Genomic DNA, 18779 nt, shown 5'->3' with positions numbered 1-18779 from the left:
AAAAAAAGTGGAATTTGTGCATATAGTTCTAATATTTTACTTTTTTAAATTTGCTCTCGTGAGGCTCTATGGTTATAATCAAATAAAGCCGGTGTTTAGCAGAGTTCTCTATCTAAATGTAAATCAAAAAGTTTACAACAAAAAGATGCAACTAATAAATCTCTAATCAACTTCTGATAAACTTAATTATTAACTAATCAAAAATAAATATATTCGAAACTATTAGACCTTATTAACTATTAATTTTCCTGATTGTGATATTCAATTTATACATATTTACGAGTGTTTAACTTCATCTGAATTCATAAATAATCCGTTACACGACGCAAAGAAAAGCTTTGAGTTAATTACATTTTTTCTATTTAAAAGTAACAGTTTTAATCGGCATGCAAAATCGATTTTATTGCTATATTTGCATAATAAAATACTAATAAACATTAGTGATGCCCGACTAACATTTAATTACATATCGATAAAATGTCGATATCTTTTTGTTAAGGATAGTTATTAGCTTGTTGATTATATTTTATTGCGAATTCTTAAACATACATTTTGTTATAACGATACAACAAGCTATAACGTATTTCGGTATCTTCTAAATTGGAGATAAAATCCAGTAGGCACATTGGCTGGTAATTTTGTGAACGAAGCTGGCAATTTAAAAGTAATCACTATCATAACCGGATTTGTTCGTCTTTTAAGGGGTCAGTAATTGTCGATATATACGAACACGTATTTACATATTGTCTTCACAACCTGCGCTTTCACCTTGAGTGTTATACGAAAAGACTGTAAAATTATTTTGAAGTTCTAGCGTTTTCTAAAAATACATGTTTTAATCTCTGTTTTATTTACTCTTTGTTAAATTAATAACCTAAAACACAAGTTACTATCGAAAATATTTTGAATGGTGATTGTTAAGTGAAGTTACGTGTTTAATTATAATCGATAAATAGTTTTTATCGACAAGTGTGACGACAACACTGGCGGTGGCGTACGTGGACTTATCCAGCGTGATTGAGGTGCAGGTAAATAAAACAAGTATATCTCAGTATAATTATATGATCAATTGGTCACGTATTACTGAAATTGCGAATAAATTGAGATAGTTGCTATCTGTATAGAGTGTAATTGAAGAGATTTTTATATATGGATTATTTTATACTAAATGTTTTAAAGTTTAAATCATAGGTTCTGAATCGAGCTCTATCTGTCTAACCTCCCCGGCGCTATCTTCAGTGGGCCTTAACTGTCTTAATAAAGTTTATGTTAAAGGCGTATGCTCTAAATTTATGCTTATATCAATTCATAAATTTCGTAAAATCTAACCGCTTGCTCCGGCATAGTCCGTGTTGACCTGGGAACAAAATAGAATCATGATTTTGCAGAATATTTATTAAAAAATACATAGTATATAAAATAATTTTATTGTAAAAATCACATCCACAATCATCATAATTAAAAATACATACTAAAAACTTACCTTATTGACTTTTCTTAAAAGCATACTTGCCCAAGCTTCTACATGACTACATACAATAAAGTTGAACTTACAAATATCAACTATTAAATCAAATGTCATTTGCATATTTTTTGTCCGCTCCATTAGCACCTGACCAAGGATAACGGTAACATGAACACTACCATGTATGTGTCTATTTTTAGCTAATATCAAAACAACTTCATATTAGTAATGTTTCCTTTTTTTATGAAAGTGAATAGACTTAAGTCCTGAAAAGCGATTAGCCATCACCACAGTTTGTTCAGTAGATTCGAGATGCGGTAATATAAATGCTGTGAAGAAGTAAAAAATTTATTTAGAAAATGTAATGGGTTTATTTACTCTTTACAGTATTTAACTTGTGTATTTTAAGTTAAGAGCAATTGAAAAGCTTAAGACTAAAATCTGTTCGTAGGTATATAAAATTATTGCAGTAAAAACGTCCAATAAAAATATATATTAATATATGTATAATATCGATAATTTATAATTGTCGTTCGTATTTTCTTGTTAGACTGTTAGATTTTTTTTTATATGATATGCCTAAACCTTTTGTTAAGTTTTACTAGTTCAAATGGTATACAATTTTTATTCTCTTCCAACATATAATACACTCATGTGAATTAAGTAGATACATACAAACAGACCAGTATTTTTGCGGTATAAACTTGAGACTGATAAATGCCAATAATTCATAAATATGGGCGTGTGTTTGTTGTACCTGGATAAAAATCATTACTTGCTAAATATTTGGAATGGCATGATAGAGTTTCACAATTACATACATTCGTCCACTCAACCATGATAGGGATTTCACCTACACCCTTTCCAAGACACCGTCTACGTAACATAAAACATTAATCATACAATAATAAGCAATCACACTGACATCATTATTTTATTACAACTGACATCGCTAACGAATCTTCTTGGCCCATTTCGTATGTTAATGAGATATACATATCGACCAATTTATACTGCATTGTTAGATGCTATTACGCATTCCACCATTGATTGATCGACATTGGTATAACAGTACATTTAAATATCGATATCGATAAATGTTTTTTCGCCTCACTAATGGCTTTACAGGTGTGATTGAGTGTTTGAGGTACTCTTAATTGTAGACTTTATTTATAATTGTATTAAGATTTAGTGCTATTGCTAAACAAAACAATGTATGTATATAGGCTGTAGTATAGGCATCGGCTACACAGCATGTATTATGAAATATGATAGTCGTTATAATGTTTTTGTATGGGCTATGGCTTACATAGTGGTCAAATAAAACAAAATTAATGTAAGTGTGCGATCGATGTCTAGATGTACTATTATGATGAAGCAGAGGCCTTAGACAAAGTAACAATTAAAAAACGATAACGAAGTTAGAAAAGGCAAAAATGTATGGGATTGACATTAGATAGACCACGTGATCTAACGCGGCGTATGTCAATCCCATACATTTTTGCCTTTTCTAACTTCGTTATCGTTTTTTAATTGTTACTTTGTCTAAGGGGCTTTCGTGATGTCTTCGTTAAAAGTATCCTTGTGTTTTATTTCCAAAGAAAGCCCACATGTTATAAAGCTACGTCAAACATTGCGTCTTCTCTAAACTTACAGAACTTCGTTCAACTTAGTATATCTAAGAATAGATAAGAGTTGTACCAGGTACCTAATAATTATTATTGAACATTTGAAAAGTCTCGTAACTATGCATATTTGATAATATTATCTCTCGTTGAAAACGATATTCTGAATCAGCAAAATAATTAAAAAAAATAAGAATTTAGACGTAAGAACGCAGCTCGTTTCAATTCAATGTAGAACTAACATATTATAATGATAATAATCAATCTTACTACTATAATTATCACATAAAATTTAATTCATGTACAATTTAAAAATAGATGATTACGTAGGTACTTACATCGATAATCGAAAAATCGATAAAAACAGCCATCACCAGTACAATCTGGGCCGTATATGTCCCGTAATTATTTTTTAATTGCACAAAAAATCGAGTGTCAATAACATAGACCAGTTTCGGTTTTCACCACATCCGGTCGCATATATTAATTCAAATTTAGAACACATGTAACGTAATTACATTGCACACTATAATATATGTACTTAATAATATATTTCTATTTTTGTACGAATGATAACGATCAATAGGTTAGTGTAATAAATAATATAGGCTCCACCCGAGTAGACTTTTTTTTAAGTTTCTCAAAAATGTACAGTTATTATCTTAATTCTAATAATCCAAAAACATAATTGTGTAGAACAAGAGTTTCTACAGTATAATTATTCTATGTGTTAATCCAAGTTACCCTCTATATGTGTGATAAATTTCATTATAATCGATCCAGTAGTATTTGCGTGAAATAATAACAAACAAACACATACACATCCATCCTCACAAACTTTCGCATTTATAATATTAAGTACCTAGGAATAGGATAGTAGGAAAGGATAGGATAGATTGATCTGTCTAAAAATCGTATTTAATAAAGTATGTTAAAAATATATTCGATTTGTAAGTAACTTAAAAAGCTCAAAATTATTAGTTAAATCATTTGTTCAAAAATAAGATAGGTAAAACAGATTTGCCTAATTTTTATCTGTAAGTACTAATTTCAAAAGGAATCAGATTGAAGAACTTGTAGGTATCATACCAAAAAGTCATTAAAATTAATAACCAAAGAACAAATCACAAAATAAACACCGCACAAACTATAAAAAGAGAATATTAAATCGAATTAAAAAGACAAATGACCGAACAGTTAATTTCATTACAAGAGGCGTTAATAAAAATAACATTAACTTATAATAGTGTAATGTGTAGATCGCGTGTGTAAAGCTCTCATTGAATACGTTTAAACTCTTGGCTTTGGAGCCCAGATTTGACCGGCATCGAAATAATTTCTCCAGATTATATAATATTATATTATTATAATGTACTTTATAAAAAAGACTATTTTAAACGAATATGTTTGTTGAAATCATTGTCATATTTCAGCTTCTTTGCACAAAACTTACTTGCACATTCATGAAAAGTAGGTTATTCTGCCGGGGAAACTGGTATTTATTTTATTTTATTAAAAAACTAATTATTCTAAAAATACGATCTATATCATTGAAATTTTAATTTTACTACCTGTGTACAACTCTAAATGAGACCTAAATAATATGACCACAGATAATACAATTCTATAATATATGACCCAACATGACTGTCAATATTTAATAACCGCTAAAACCGCTAGGTAGTGCTACAAATTATACCATTTATTTTTATTTTATTTTTCTTTATTAGGGATAATAAACAGCAGAACAGTGGTTAATTGTACAATAAAACTTAGTTTAAATACAGGTATAACTGTCCAACCAACAACATTATCCACAGTTTGGATACATACATTTTTATACGTGCAACAAATGCGAATAAGAAAAAATAAATATAAATGTGCACTTAGCCATGGCAATAAAAATAAAATAAATCAAAAATTAGAGATAAAGGTAGAGGGACGCAAAATAAGATACCTAGGTTATTGCATGTTTAGGAGCAGATCAACTAAACTTCTTCGAAACTTAAATTTTGAATTCGAAAAGATGTCAAGGTCAGAGAAATTTTTATTAAAATTGTCAACAACATGACGTAAAGGGGAGCGCAGGCCAGCATTCGAACGACATGCCTCAGTAGCGAATAGATGATAAGTGCGTAGCTTTCGCCGGTATGCAGTTCGTGGCACGGTGTAAAATAATTTACTCACAAGATACTGACAGTCAAATTTGTTATTACAAAGTCCGTACAAGAACATGGTCTGAAGGAGCAAACGCCTATTTTTAAGAGTCAAAAATTTGTATTTATTCAAAACGTCTGAATATGGGATATATTTTTTATGACATCTGTAGTTCATGGTATTGAAAAACCTTTTTTGAACTTTTTCAATAATATCAGCGTACTTGTTGTAAAATGGGTCCCACACGAACGAGCCATACTCTAATTGCGGACGGACCAACGACGTGAATAAGTGTATAAACGTAGAAGGCTTTTTGAATTCTAACGATGCGCGCATTATAAAACCGTACATTCTATAAGCTTTACTGGTGATGTTAGCGATATGTAAATTCATGTGAAGATTTTCGTCGAGAGTGATTCCAAGATCTCGCAAATACGTAACCTTATCTAATGTTACATTACAAAGATTGTAGTCAAATAGAATACGATTCTTATTCTTTGTAAAAGTAATAGTGTGACATTTGGGAATACTTAGATTTAATTTGTTATTAGAACAGTAGGTATTTAGTCGGTCTAAATCGTCTTGTAATTCTATGCAGTCATTTGTAGTTTTTATAGCTTTATATACCTTTAGATCATCGGCATAGAGCAAGAATTTTGAATTGAGAAAACAGGTGTTAATGTCGTTAATATATAAAATAAATAGAAGGGGTCCAAGAATTGAGCCTTGCGGTACTCCCGATGTAATGGTAATATAGTCCGAAAAGTATCCATTGACAACAACTCTTTGTGACCTGTTGGTAACATAAGAAGAGAACCATCTCAGTAAGTTCCCACGAATACCATTATAAGCTAACTTCTTTAATAAAATGTTATGATCAACTCTATCGAAGGCTTTTTGGAAATCCGTGTAAACAGCATCCACTTGAATGCGTCTGTCCATGTTCTCGAATAAGTATCCAGTATATGTAGCCATATTCGTGATAGTAGAGCGGCGTTTTACAAATCCGTGTTGTTCTTGTATAATGAGTTTGCTTACCTGCGGATACAATTCATCATGGACTATTCTTTCAAAAAGCTTCGACAGTGTACATAGTATGGAGATTGGCCTATAATTACTTATTTCATCTTTAGCACCACTCTTATGAATAGGGATAATATAAGCGCGTTTCCAGACATCGGGAAACGAGCCCTCTTTTATGCATTTATTGAATAGAATGGTAAGGGGGTGGCATAATGTATTAGCTGTTTTTTTGAAGAAAACAGCTGGCAGTTTATCGGGACCAGGTCCTTTAGACACATCAAGCTGCATTAGGGCTTTTTTAACTTTTGAGTTTGTGATAGTGATGTTATTAATAATGTCACAATTATCAGATAATATATCAGGCGGGTGCCACTCATGTGGTATAAAAGAGGACGGCTCATAAACCGACTGGAAAAATAAAGAAAACAATTTACATATCTCCTCGGGGGTTTTTCCAGTTCGCGAGAGAAGAGACATATTTGACGGAATTTGATTATTTGCTTTGCGATTAGATATGTAACTCCAAAAATTTTTTACGTTTTCTGAGATTGACTTTTCTAGATGTTCTCTGTATTTTGATAGTGATTGATTACATTCATTTTTAAACCTTTTTCTAAGTAGACTAAATGACTCATACGCTGTTTTGTTGCCACATTTCTTCCAATGGATCCATGCTTTAGACTTATTATTAAAGATGTGAATAAGAGATTTTGAAAACCATGGTGGAAACTTTGATGATTTCGTGTACGATACAGGAGTATATTCAGCAATAATTTTATTAATCACATTATAAAAGTCATCAACACAGTCAGCAGCGGACTTGTTTATTGCAAAAATAGAAATCCAGTCAGTTTGAGCCAAATGTTCACAAATTTTTTCGTAATCAGCTTTGTAGTAATTAAATTTTTTAATTTTCTGACGTTTTAAACATGAAAATTTACCGATGAAATCAATAGCGACCTGAAATGGAGGATGATGATGATCAACGTTTACAAGTGAGGTGTCCGGAGCATTAATAATACAATTTACGTTGGAGATACAGAGGTCTAAAATTTTGTTATTCACGTTTTTAATATAATTAAATTGGGAACCATTAACAGAATCCATGAAAGAACCCAAAAGTTGAACTTTGTGTGGATCGCCATAGTTTTGCAAAATACAAGCATATTCAAGTCCTCTGGTCCAGCGTGCTTCGGGTATATTATAATCTCCTAAAATGTAAAAGTAATCAATATTAGAATTAAGTAAAATGTTTTCTAAAGCATCAAAGTGAGCAGAATATATTTCATCAGACGTGTTAGGTGGGATGTATGTAGCACTAAAAAAATGTTTTATTCGGCCATCATTTGAAGTGAGTTCAACAGCTACATTTTCTATATGCAAGGACGTCGAGAAAGATAAACAAAGAGGATGCAGCGATCTTAAAATAGCAATCAGAGTTCCACCACCATCAGACTTATTACAAGCGGTGCGGTTACGATCACAACGGAATACAACGTAACGCGAGTCTATGAACTCAGCATCAGCTATGTCAGGAATAAGCCAGGTTTCGGTTAATATTATAACATCGAAGCAATTTGAAAGAATATTAGTATAAAGACTGTTTAATTTTGTGCGTAACCCTCTACAATTTTGGTAATAAACTATTATGCTTTTACTCATTGTAAAAATAATTAATGTAAGTATATAAGTATGCGTATAGAATATTAATTAAGTTATAAATATTTTTAATTACCATGGCTAAAATGTGCTGATTATCCATATCAATCACTGAGGCAAAGAATTTCTCAAAAATCGTAACAATAAAATTAGTGCCAAAAATAGAGAAGAAAAATTCTAAGGGATATAAAATAGTGACACAATTTTTAACAACATTATTATACAATGTAAGAATATAAAAGGCTAATTGAGGAAGGTGATGTTTGAAAAAAATTAAAAAATTTAGTTCTGGGATGTTATTATTTCTTTGATTTGATCTTCTCATTAATGTCCCTAGCGCTACGTATGGCGAAAGCACCGGAATGGTCGGTCTCACGCACAAGAATAGTGGCGTGTTTAATCCAAATATATTTGAAATTATTTTGTTTAGCCGCTTCCCGGGCTTCACGAAAAAGCTGCTTATTCTTTAGAGTAAGGTGTTCATTTAAGTATATGGACGATGAAGATCCATTTATTCCCAATTCACCGCTAGTGATTCCTTTTTTAAGGCGATAGGCACTGAGAATATTATCTCTCGTAGTTCTTGAAGTGAATTTAACAATTATATTTTTTGGACGGCGGCATTGAGTTTGCGCATGTGGTACTCGATGTATAGATACGATATCCCTTTGTTGTATGGGGAAACTTATATTGCTGCCCAATGTCTCTAGCAGTGTAATGAGATTTTCACCCCTCTTTTCAGGCACATTGCATATTTCTAGATTACACTGTCGAGCCTGTTGGTCCAAGGCATCTACTTTGGCTTCAAAATAATTAATTTTAGAGTAATCTGGCATGATGTTTGATAAACGTTCCTCGAAGACTGTAACTTGCTTTTTAAGCTCGATCTGCTGTTCACCGTTAAATTCAGATGATTTTTGTAGTTCCCTTATTTCAGCATTCATTTCCGAAATATTCTGCTTTAATTTAGTATTTTCAGAACGCAGTTCATCGATCTCCTTTTTTATTTCTAAAGTATACGATTCCAAATCGCTTCTCACCTTCCCGATACTGTCGTGAATTGAGCTTACTTTATGGTCCAGTTCGATTCGTAACACCTGAAAAGCTTCTTTCAATTCCACACTAAGGACACTGAATGCGCTAGTTAGTTCGTCTTCAGGTTGTTTACGCTTTCGCATATTTATATTAACGCTTGTGGCTTGAGATACATTGGTCTTACTCAAATCAGGATTGGATTGAGCTTTAGGCGGTGATCTAATCATGTTCAGAGAAAAAATAAAAATAAAATAAAAATTATCTTTATTCAGTGTCCAAAGTTATATTTTTCTTCAATATGTAGCGGGGATTGATGAAAAATTATTCAGAAAAAAAAAAAGCAAATATTCGGTAGTCGTCCCCGGCTTGATTTGAACCACGAACTATACGATGAGCAATGTAGTGAGTTAACCGTACGGCTACAGCGACTTTGTTGACAACTTCGAAAATGTTAATATTATTCATCCATGCACAGTCTCATTATAATCGTTGTGCTCAGTGTTGGATAATAATTATATTGTGGATACCGTCAGTGGAAAAAAAAAATGTTTATTCACACGCAAATAACTCTCACAAATATAATCTCGTTAGACTTTTCTTAAAAGATTAGGCACAAACACAATCCAGACACACTTTAGCGACCCGAGGAAGGCAATAATAACTGTTATTAACACTCGTGATTGACCAAACAAATTGTTTAAATTTTTGACACTCGATACGCGTGTTGCACGCTGTACGTCATAGACGGAACAAAAAAAAGATACCATAGGTAATTGTAATCCAAATACAATTGTTAAAACCTAAATCGAACTCGTGAATAGCAATTATACACAATAGTTAATTACTCATCGACAGTTATTTGATAATTGAACTGATTTAACTAATTACAATATTGCTATAGTTCTGTGGAGGAAAGTTGAGAGTACCTATTTATCGACGTGTATTGGCACACTAAATATGGTATTAAATATTAATATTTAGAATGTAATATGTTGTGCTTTGTCTTACTAAAGAAATTGTAATTACTATTTTTTGCCTTAAAATAATCATACTTAATCCTACTTTTATCAAGCTGCACCGGCAAACGTTGTTCTTTATGAGACATCATTTCAGTTATGTTGAATACAAAAAGGTCTTAAAAATAGGCCGTTTAAAGAGTGAATTTGGTTACATACGAGAATTTTGTGTTAGCAGAAAGAGATGGATCACTAAGACTTTTAGAATATAATGGAATTCATTTATTCGCAGTAAAAATCAATCACTTAAAAAATAACAGTCTGACATCACAATTTTGATTAGATACACCGTTAAGTATTGCTGCACTACCAAGTACTAAATACTAATATAGACTGTCCTTGTCCCCAGGAGCGCCTCGGCGGCGGCGGGCTGGGCCTTGCTGGCGGCGGGTTCCGCGGCGGAGGCCAGCCCTCGCTTGCCGACTTCCAGCCGCCGTACTTCCCGCCACCCTTCGCGCCGAGCGCACACCCCGCTAGCCCGCATCAGCAACAGGTAGGCTTTTATTCATTAATTAAGGTCTAAAGTATCTTTTAATGATATTTGTAATGCAATTTTCATATTGTTATACGGGCTACTTAAGAAAATTAACATAGTATGTGTCTTCTAAACTGAAAACTACTCACAACTATTGTATTTGTAGGTAGTAGGTACCTATTGCCCCACAAATAAAAAAAAATACACTTGATTATAATCACACAAAGTTTAAATAAACGTGCTGTCATTTTGACATTTACAGTTTTTATCCCACACTGGAATAATTCCTGCTTTAAGAAGTCATAATAACCACAACCTGTACCCACAGAGCCATGGCATGGAATACGGCAACAGCGGCGAGTACGGGCAGCACTACGCGCCGCAGCAGCTGCTGCCGCGGCACCACGGCCACCACGAGCCGCACTCCCACCTGCGGCACCGGGACCACCATGATATACACTCGCACCATGTAAGTTTGTGAACTAGCAGCTCGTCCTGAGTGACCTGTGTGCCTAGTGCGAGTTTTCATCGAGTACGAAACGTTACTATCGCGTTTGCGTCACAGCCGAATTAGTATGGGAAATCGAACAGCGCCCCTAGCGGACGTATGGGGAAGCTTTGATTTCCCATACAAATTTCGCTGTGACGCAGACGCGATAGTAACGTTTCGTACTCGATGAAAACTCGCACTAGGCACACTGACTCATAGACGGTGAACCATGTAAGTGACATAACTGTGGCATGCAGTACGGCAACAGCGGCGAGTACGGGCAGAACGCGCTGCAGCAAAACTTATTTATTAGCCTAATATTCTTTTCGAATGCAACATCTATATATAAGTATTTATTTAAAATTATGTATATGTTTCATGGTTATCAGCAATCTGGTTTCCATAACACAAGCGAAAGCTTAGTATGGGATCAGATTGTGCCGTGTGTGTAAATTGTCCTGAAATATTTATTTATATCTTCTCTGTAAAATTAAACTCACAAAAATATCGAATAGTGACTTTAATTTAAACACAAAAACGCAATTTTCTTTCCTATTATTGGTGACTTATAACAAAATCACTTTATAATATTAATTTACTTCGTATAAAATTGACAATCTTTTGCATACACAATGTTCAAACTATAAATTGCTCACACGATACCTATACACATTACACATTCTATAAGTTCGTACACGGAGATTTGAAATATTTAATAACATAATTCAGCCAAGGGTATCCAACTATTTGTGGATCTTACACGGAACGCAGGGGCGCATTCTTGTATGTTGTTTTACATTGATTTTACGTTATATTATGAGCTATTATAATGTTAGTGAAGTTCAATTGCTTTTTGTACTATGTCGATATTAAGATGAATTGTTTATTTAAAAAACATAGCAATAAGTTACCTACTTCGTTAAATTAATTTTACTACGAAAAATAACTTTTAATAGTAAAACAAACTAGCAGTATTAGAAAAAAATGGGGAGAAGTATTTTATGCAATGTGTCTGTACCTATAAATACAGGGTGCTCTCCTTACGATATTATTAAAACGCAAAAAATAACTCGCCAACATGAAAATATGTCAAAATAGTTCCAAAAATAACATTACAAAGTATTGAATGTTCGTTTAATATCATCTAAAGTGCCCAAACTCACTTAGATAGATTAACGTCTAATGTTCAGGAAGAAGGCTCACATTGTGAGGCACCGAGCAATGCTTTATTGTTGAAAACGATTTATTATATCGGAAAATATGATACTGTATTGTGGGGATTTGAGAGTACGGCCGCGGCGTACAAAAGGGGTAGTTTTTAAAGATGTGTAGAAATGTTTGTAATAACTCTAACTTTGAAGAGGCTGGTTGCGGCTTTGGTGGCTTCGTCGCCGGTGAAATAAGAAGGCGTAATGGTAGTTCAAGGTTTATATTTGTGCTCGGCAATTTACATAAAGACAAGTCCAAACAAATTGTAATTATTAATGCGTGTGTTCGACTGTTCGCACGAGCCGCGCAGCTGAGAGTGCCGGTCGCTGGATAAGGCGCGCGGGGCGGGAGGGGCGATCGGCCGATGAGCCCACGCGAGCCTGTGTGTGTGTGTATAATTAATAATTTGCACACAAGGCGTCAACATGTTGCCGGCCCAGGAACGGAGTTCTGATCTTCGATGGGTAGGGGACACAGTCGGTTAAAGGCCCGTCGTTGTATCCCTGAAGAGGTGAGGACGTCAGCCACGCGGGTCACGCCGTCGGAGCCGGGGTGGAGGCGAGTCACTCGTCCCAGAAGCCACTGGTTGGGATGCAGTCGCTCATCTTTTACTACGACCATTTCTCCCAGTTTGAGCTGTCCTCCATCTTTGCGCCATTTCTGTCGTTTTTGAAGTTCTGTAATGTATTCTTTATGAAATCTATTCCAGAAATGGGTTTTCAGTTGCTGTGTTCTCATATATCGGGAAAGAGTGTGCACAGCAGTAGTTTCCTTGACCTGAGGAGTAGGCAGAAATGTTATTGTTCGTCCAATTAAAAAATGCGATGGTGTGAGAGCTGTAAGATCCGATGGATCTGAAGAAATAGGGGTGAGGGGTCTTGAGTTCAAGATCGCCTCAATCTGTACAAGAACCGTATTCATTTCTTCATAAGTTAAATTAGTACAACCTACTACTCGCTTCAAGTGGTGTTTAAATGATTTAACCGAACCCTCAGCTAATCCGTTAAAATGTGGACTATAAGCTGGTGAAAATCTAAAGTTAATTGACATGTTCGATGTTTGTGATTTAATAGTATCAGAATTCTGTTTAAGGAATTTAGATAATTCGTTACATGCGCCTACAAAATTTGTTCCATTATCAGAAAAAATGTTTGTTGGTTTGCCCCTACGAGCAATAAATCTATTTAATGCAGCTAAATATGACTCACTGCTCAGATCGGTCACAAGTTCTATGTGCACGGCCTTGACGGCTAAACACACAAATATGCAAAGATAAGATTTCATAGTTCTACTTCCTCTTCCCTTACGGTTCAGTATCATGACCGGCCCGGCGTAGTCAACAGCAGTGTTGGTGAACGGAAACTCAGCATGCAAGCGCTGTTCGGGAAGATTGCCCATGATTGGTTGTATAATCCTTCCCGAGAAACGACAACATTTAATACATCTTTGAACTGTTTTGCGAGCCAAGTTTCTGCCCCCAATAACCCAAAATTTGTGACGCAAGGTAGCCAAAAGCAACTGTGGACCAGCGTGCATAAGCCAAATGTGATATTGTCTGAATATGAGTTCTGCGAGGTGATGCTTTGATGAAAGCAATATGGGGTGTTTTGTGTCAAAATCATAAAAAGAGTTATTAAGTCTACCTCCCACTCGCATAAGTTCGTCAGCTTTGTTAAAGAATGGATTTAAATTGCATAATGAATTTTTAATAGGTAAATTTTTATTATTTTTCAATAACGTATATTCTTGTGAAAAATGTTCACGCTGTGCGAATCTGCAAAGTGCGCTTAGAGCAGAATTGAGTTCATGGATTGTTAGGTGACCACTACGCTTATTTTTCCTATTACAATAATTATGAATGAACCTTTGAACGTAAGCCACAATACGTTGTAATCGGTTGAAACTAGAGAATTGTTTAAATAAATTTGAATAATATGTGATATGATCTAATTGAGTAGTCGACAAGTTACATTGAACCTTAAATTCTGGTAATTCAGATTGCTTATAGCTTGTTGGTTGGGTTGGCCATGATGAGTCATCTTGCGCCAGGAATGTTGGCCCAGTCCACCATAATGCACAAGTTTCTAATTGTTTAGCGTCTAGCCCTCGTGAGCCTATATCGGCGGGGTTAACGCTGGTGGGTACGTAACGCCAGGCAGATGACTCGCTTCTGTCAAGAATCTCTTGAATTCTATTAAAAACAAACGGCTTTAATAAATGAGTTTTTGAAGATTTTATCCAACCAAGCACAATAGTTGAATCACACCAATAAATACAATTATTTATGTGTAATCTAAGCGATGATTTTACTTTATCTACTAATTTTGCAGCGAGAAGTGCTCCGCACAATTCCAGCCGCGGTACAGTTGTCTGTTTCAATGGAGCGACTCGACTTTTCGCTGTCAATAAGTGAACAGAAACGTTATTATTGTAAGAAACGGATTTAACGTAAACACAAGCCGAATACGCATAACTCGATGCGTCACTGAATGAATGGAGCTCAATGATCGCTGAGTCATCGCAAACAATGCATCTCGGAACGCGTATATGGTTGATATATAGTAAAGAATCAATGAATTTTTGCCAACAGCTTGCAATATCTGCAGGAACGTTCTCATCCCATGTAATTTTTAAAGACCACAGTTTTTGCAAGATAGTTTTTGCGTTAAGTATGCATGGGTTAATTATGCCTAATGGGTCAAAGATTTGTGACATGATCGATAAAATAGTACGCTTACTAACGAGTTTGTTTTCTTTTATATTTACTGCGAACATTAACTTGTCTTCTTTGCACGACCAAAGGAGACCCAATGTTTTTGAATATTCGTTGTTACTCAAGTTAAGTAATCCGTCATTTACACTTTCATTAACGATTTCGTTAATGATATGAGGACAGTTTGAATACCACTTTCTTAAATGAAATTGACCTGATTGTAACTGCTTTATGACTCCCTTACAGATTTGTAGTAATTCTTTTTCGGATGATGCTCCAGTTATGAGGTCATCAACATAAAAATCGCGTTGAATAATTTCAGAAATAACTTTATCGGGACATTCTAAACCGAGTTGTTTTAAACATCTAGTCGCAAGGTAAGGCGCGGATGCCGTACCGTATGTTACTGTTTTTAACTTATATTGTTTTATTTGTTCATAAGGCTCAAACCGCCATAATATTTGTTGCAACTGATGCTGATCTTCGTGAACATAGATCATGCGGTACATTTTTTCCACGTCTGCAGTGGCAATGAATTTATGTTGGCGCATTCTAACTAAAATACTATAGAGGTCATCTTGTACAGTTGGACCGATATTTTGTATATTGTTAAATGACAGACCAGAGGTCGTGACTGCAGAGGCATCAAATACGACGCGTAATTTGGTAGATAAACTGGTTTCACGACAAACACCGTGATGCGGCAACAGGTAAGTGTATATATCTTTTTCAGGATTTTTATTTTCGTACATGTGATTTAAGGTGATATATTCTTTAATAAATTTACAATATTGTTCCTTGAATACCGGGTCTTTACTAAATCTACGCTCTAATGATAAAAATCTAGACAAAGCTCGCTCGTATGATTCACCCAGTTTGATGGGAGATTCTTTCAAAGGTATGGTCACAACAAACCGCCCGTCAGGCAGCCGTGATGTATTTTTCGAAAAATGTTCTTCACATTCTTTTTCTTCTTTTGATATTTGTTTATGAGTAGGTACAGTTTCATGCTCAAAAAATTGTGAAACAAGATCGTGAAGTTGATTATCATGAGACAAAGTAATATGATGGCAGTGGACTGTATTTAAATTATTAGGTATCTGAACTAGACCTGATATTAACCAACCAAGCGTGGTCTGGCTTAATGTGGGCATATTTTTACCTAAATATATATTTTTTGAGCATAAAACACTCCAAAATATGTCCGCTCCAAGCAGCATGTCTACTTGAGACGGCACATTGAATGTAGGATCAGCTAAAGTAATGTTTTCTGGTATATTTAATAATTTATAGTTAATATACGCAGTGGGTAAGTTTTGAGTAATTCGCGGCACTACAAAACAATTAATATTCTGCGTGTATGAGTTGATAAGCGACGATATGACAACTTCACATCGTTTAGTTAATTGTGATGATTGGGAATTCAACCCTTCAACTAATGACGAAGTCGAAACGGTCGGTAAGTCAAGTTTAGTTAATAAATTATCGGTAATGAAGCTTGATGTGCTACCATTGTCTAATAAGGCTCGCACTGTGTGTTTGTGGCCATGCTTATCCTGCACTTGGATTAAAGCAGTGGACAGTAAGACACAATTATTATGAATTGCTGATAAGACGATATTGTCTTCTGTATTATAATTTTTAGGTTTTTCTGTTTCAGGTTGCATCTGCGTGGGCTGCGCCAGCGGCGGCGCCGCGCATAGAACAACATTTTGATCGGGAGCTGAGGACGTCGCATCCGAAGGTAAGTGTTTATGTAATAAGCTGTTCAGTCTATTGTTACAAAAACGGCAAGATTCGAATTTACATGCGTTGGCATTGTGCCCTTGACGCAAACAATTTAAACATAATTTTAAGCCTTTAGCTTTTTGCATTCTGTGTTCTAATGAAAGTGACTTGAATTTCTGACAACGGTATATTGGATGATTCTGCTTGCATAACGGACAAGCATATTGTGGTTTATTATTCGTAGTAGGAGGAGATAAAGAATTGACAACTAATGATTTCTGACGATTATGCGTGACGTCGCTGTGCCGGCGTTTAGCGCTGGCTTCCTCCATTGTTTCTAGTAAATCAGACCGGTTTTTAAGAAATGTAAGAAGATTTTCAAGCGTAGGTAAGTCTTTAAATGTGTTGCGGTACGTTTCCCATTCCCGACTTGTAACTGAATCTAATTTATTCGACAAAATGTGGATGATAAGTGCATCCCAGTGTTCAGTAGGTAAATTCAGTGTCTTTAGTGCTCTAAGATTTCTATTTACATTATCGATAATATTACGCATACCCTTGGATGATTCCTTAGTTAATGTTTCGATATTAAAAATTGACTGAATGTGATTATTGACAAGAAGTCGCTTATTGTTGTAGCGATCACAGAGTAGATCCCAAGCAATACTATAATTATCAGCTGAAAAATCTAGCGCTCGAATAATCAAAGCTGCACTATCTTTTAGAGATGCGCGTAGGTAATGAAATTTTGTAATTTCGTTAATTGATTCATCTGAGTGTATGAGTGAACTAAATGTGTCATGAAATTCAAGCCAGTCCTGATACCGACCCGAAAAGCTAGGTAAGTGGATAGTAGGAAGTTTAAGGTTTGGCCTACCTCCGTGCACAGAACTAGAACCTGAGACCGATAAGTCGACGTCCCTTGGGGCGCTGTCGCCGCTCCGCGCCAGCGCCTCCTTGGCAACCGCGAAAGTGCTAAAATACTTGCTCTCGAACTCCTCGCGTTCATCGTCTGAAGAATCACATAATTGTTCTATATTAGTTTGAATATTATCAAATTCGGTATAAAGTTCTTCGAATCTTGACAAACGAACACTAAGTTCACTTGCTTGAAGTCTAGTTAATGATTTACACTCATCGAGAGGATCTAAAAACTTTTTAAAATTTGTTAATTTCTGTTTACATGTACCACGTTGTTTTTTTAAAGCTGAAATATCCATTTCGTATTTAATTTAATAGTTGACCTACTTACGATAGAAATATTAATTTACCTGAACTATTAGTTTAGCTAAAGCACACAACTCTGACACTAATCAATCACAAAAAACACAGAACAGTAAAATAATTATGAAATGAATAAACGAGAATACTTATATTTGTGAATATGAAGTGAGGGTGATTCGGTATAATAGGGATCGGTTACCGCCGCGTAACCACCTGAATGCAAGTCACGTTGCGCTGCGCGTGATTCACAATGGATCAACTGTAAGACGAAAGCAATAAATTATAATTAGTTTCTAATGAATTATGTTTTTAACAGTTAATGTACAGATGACACAATCTGAGAACTAGAAAATGATTTTATGAGATTTTATAGCAATAAAATGCTGCAATTAATTTTATAAATTAATGAGAAAGAAAAGAAATAATCTTTAGGTAATGTTCTTAATTTAATGTTATTTAAATGAGATTAACCGCAGTTAAATCTCGATGTAATTGGTAGATAATGATTTAATGAAGTTTCGGCATATATCAATGCACGAAACAAATAATAATAATTGGTAAGGCTTTTAGATACGCACTAAAGGCGAAAGTAAAAAGCAAAATGAGATATATTTAATGAGTTTAACCGGAACGGCTAAACAACTAAATGAGATTAACCGCAGTTAAATCTCGATGTAATTGGTAGATAATGATTTAATGAAGTTTCGGCATATATCAATGCACGAAACAAATAATGATAATTGGTAAGGCTTTTAGATACGCACTAAAGGCGAAAGTAAAAAGCAAAATGAGATATATTTAATGAGTTTCAATTGAAATGAATCGGAAAGATTCAATATTAAATTCCTAATGGAAAAAATTGGAACGAACTCACAATAACGCCACCTCCCCGGTTCTCACAAATTTCCCATTGAAGTAGGTGCGAGTTCGATGCTTCCAATGGTGACTCTCAGCTCCGCA

General features: G+C 34.7%; 2 protein-coding genes across 4 annotated transcripts in view; one reads left to right on the top strand and one right to left on the bottom strand.

The window, feature by feature from the left end:
• The window catches only part of LOC123701830 (transcription factor AP-2-epsilon), a 70860-nt gene that overhangs the window by 34332 nt on the left and 17749 nt on the right, over nucleotides 1-18779 (top strand). Inside the window, exons 3-4 of the mRNA XM_045649409.1 lie at nucleotides 10330-10473; nucleotides 10784-10924. Coding sequence (XP_045505365.1) covers nucleotides 10330-10473; nucleotides 10784-10924 — 285 coding nt within the window. The remainder of the gene's footprint in view (nucleotides 1-10329; nucleotides 10474-10783; nucleotides 10925-18779) is intronic.
• On the bottom strand, nucleotides 12359-18222 carry LOC123701837. Of its 3 annotated transcripts, none has more exons than XM_045649419.1 (3): nucleotides 18033-18222; nucleotides 17473-17607; nucleotides 12359-12931 (listed from the first exon to the last, which is right to left on the bottom strand). In XM_045649419.1, exons 2-3 carry the CDS (start codon nucleotides 17602-17604, stop codon nucleotides 12575-12577), a joined length of 489 nt encoding a protein of 162 aa, XP_045505375.1. In that variant the 5' UTR covers nucleotides 17605-17607; nucleotides 18033-18222; the 3' UTR covers nucleotides 12359-12574. The 3 variants fall into 3 exon arrangements, with proteins under 3 accessions (XP_045505375.1, XP_045505374.1, XP_045505373.1); XM_045649418.1 differs by lacking the exon at nucleotides 18033-18222 and adding an exon at nucleotides 17867-18026; XM_045649417.1 differs by lacking the exons at nucleotides 17473-17607; nucleotides 18033-18222 and adding an exon at nucleotides 13958-14202 and having other exon boundaries at nucleotides 12359-13924.

Source organism: Colias croceus, chromosome 22 (genome assembly GCF_905220415.1).
Source record: "Colias croceus chromosome 22, ilColCroc2.1".
Lineage (NCBI taxonomy): Eukaryota > Metazoa > Arthropoda > Insecta > Lepidoptera > Pieridae > Colias > Colias croceus.
Note: the sequence above shows the minus strand (reverse complement) of the source record. Positions and strands in the feature narration are given on the sequence as shown.

Excerpts from the sequence above, each read along its gene's own strand:
- LOC123701837 (XM_045649417.1), bottom strand. The coding sequence starts at position 13,810 with ATGCGAGTGGGAGGTAGACTTAATAACTCTTTTTATGATTTTGACACA.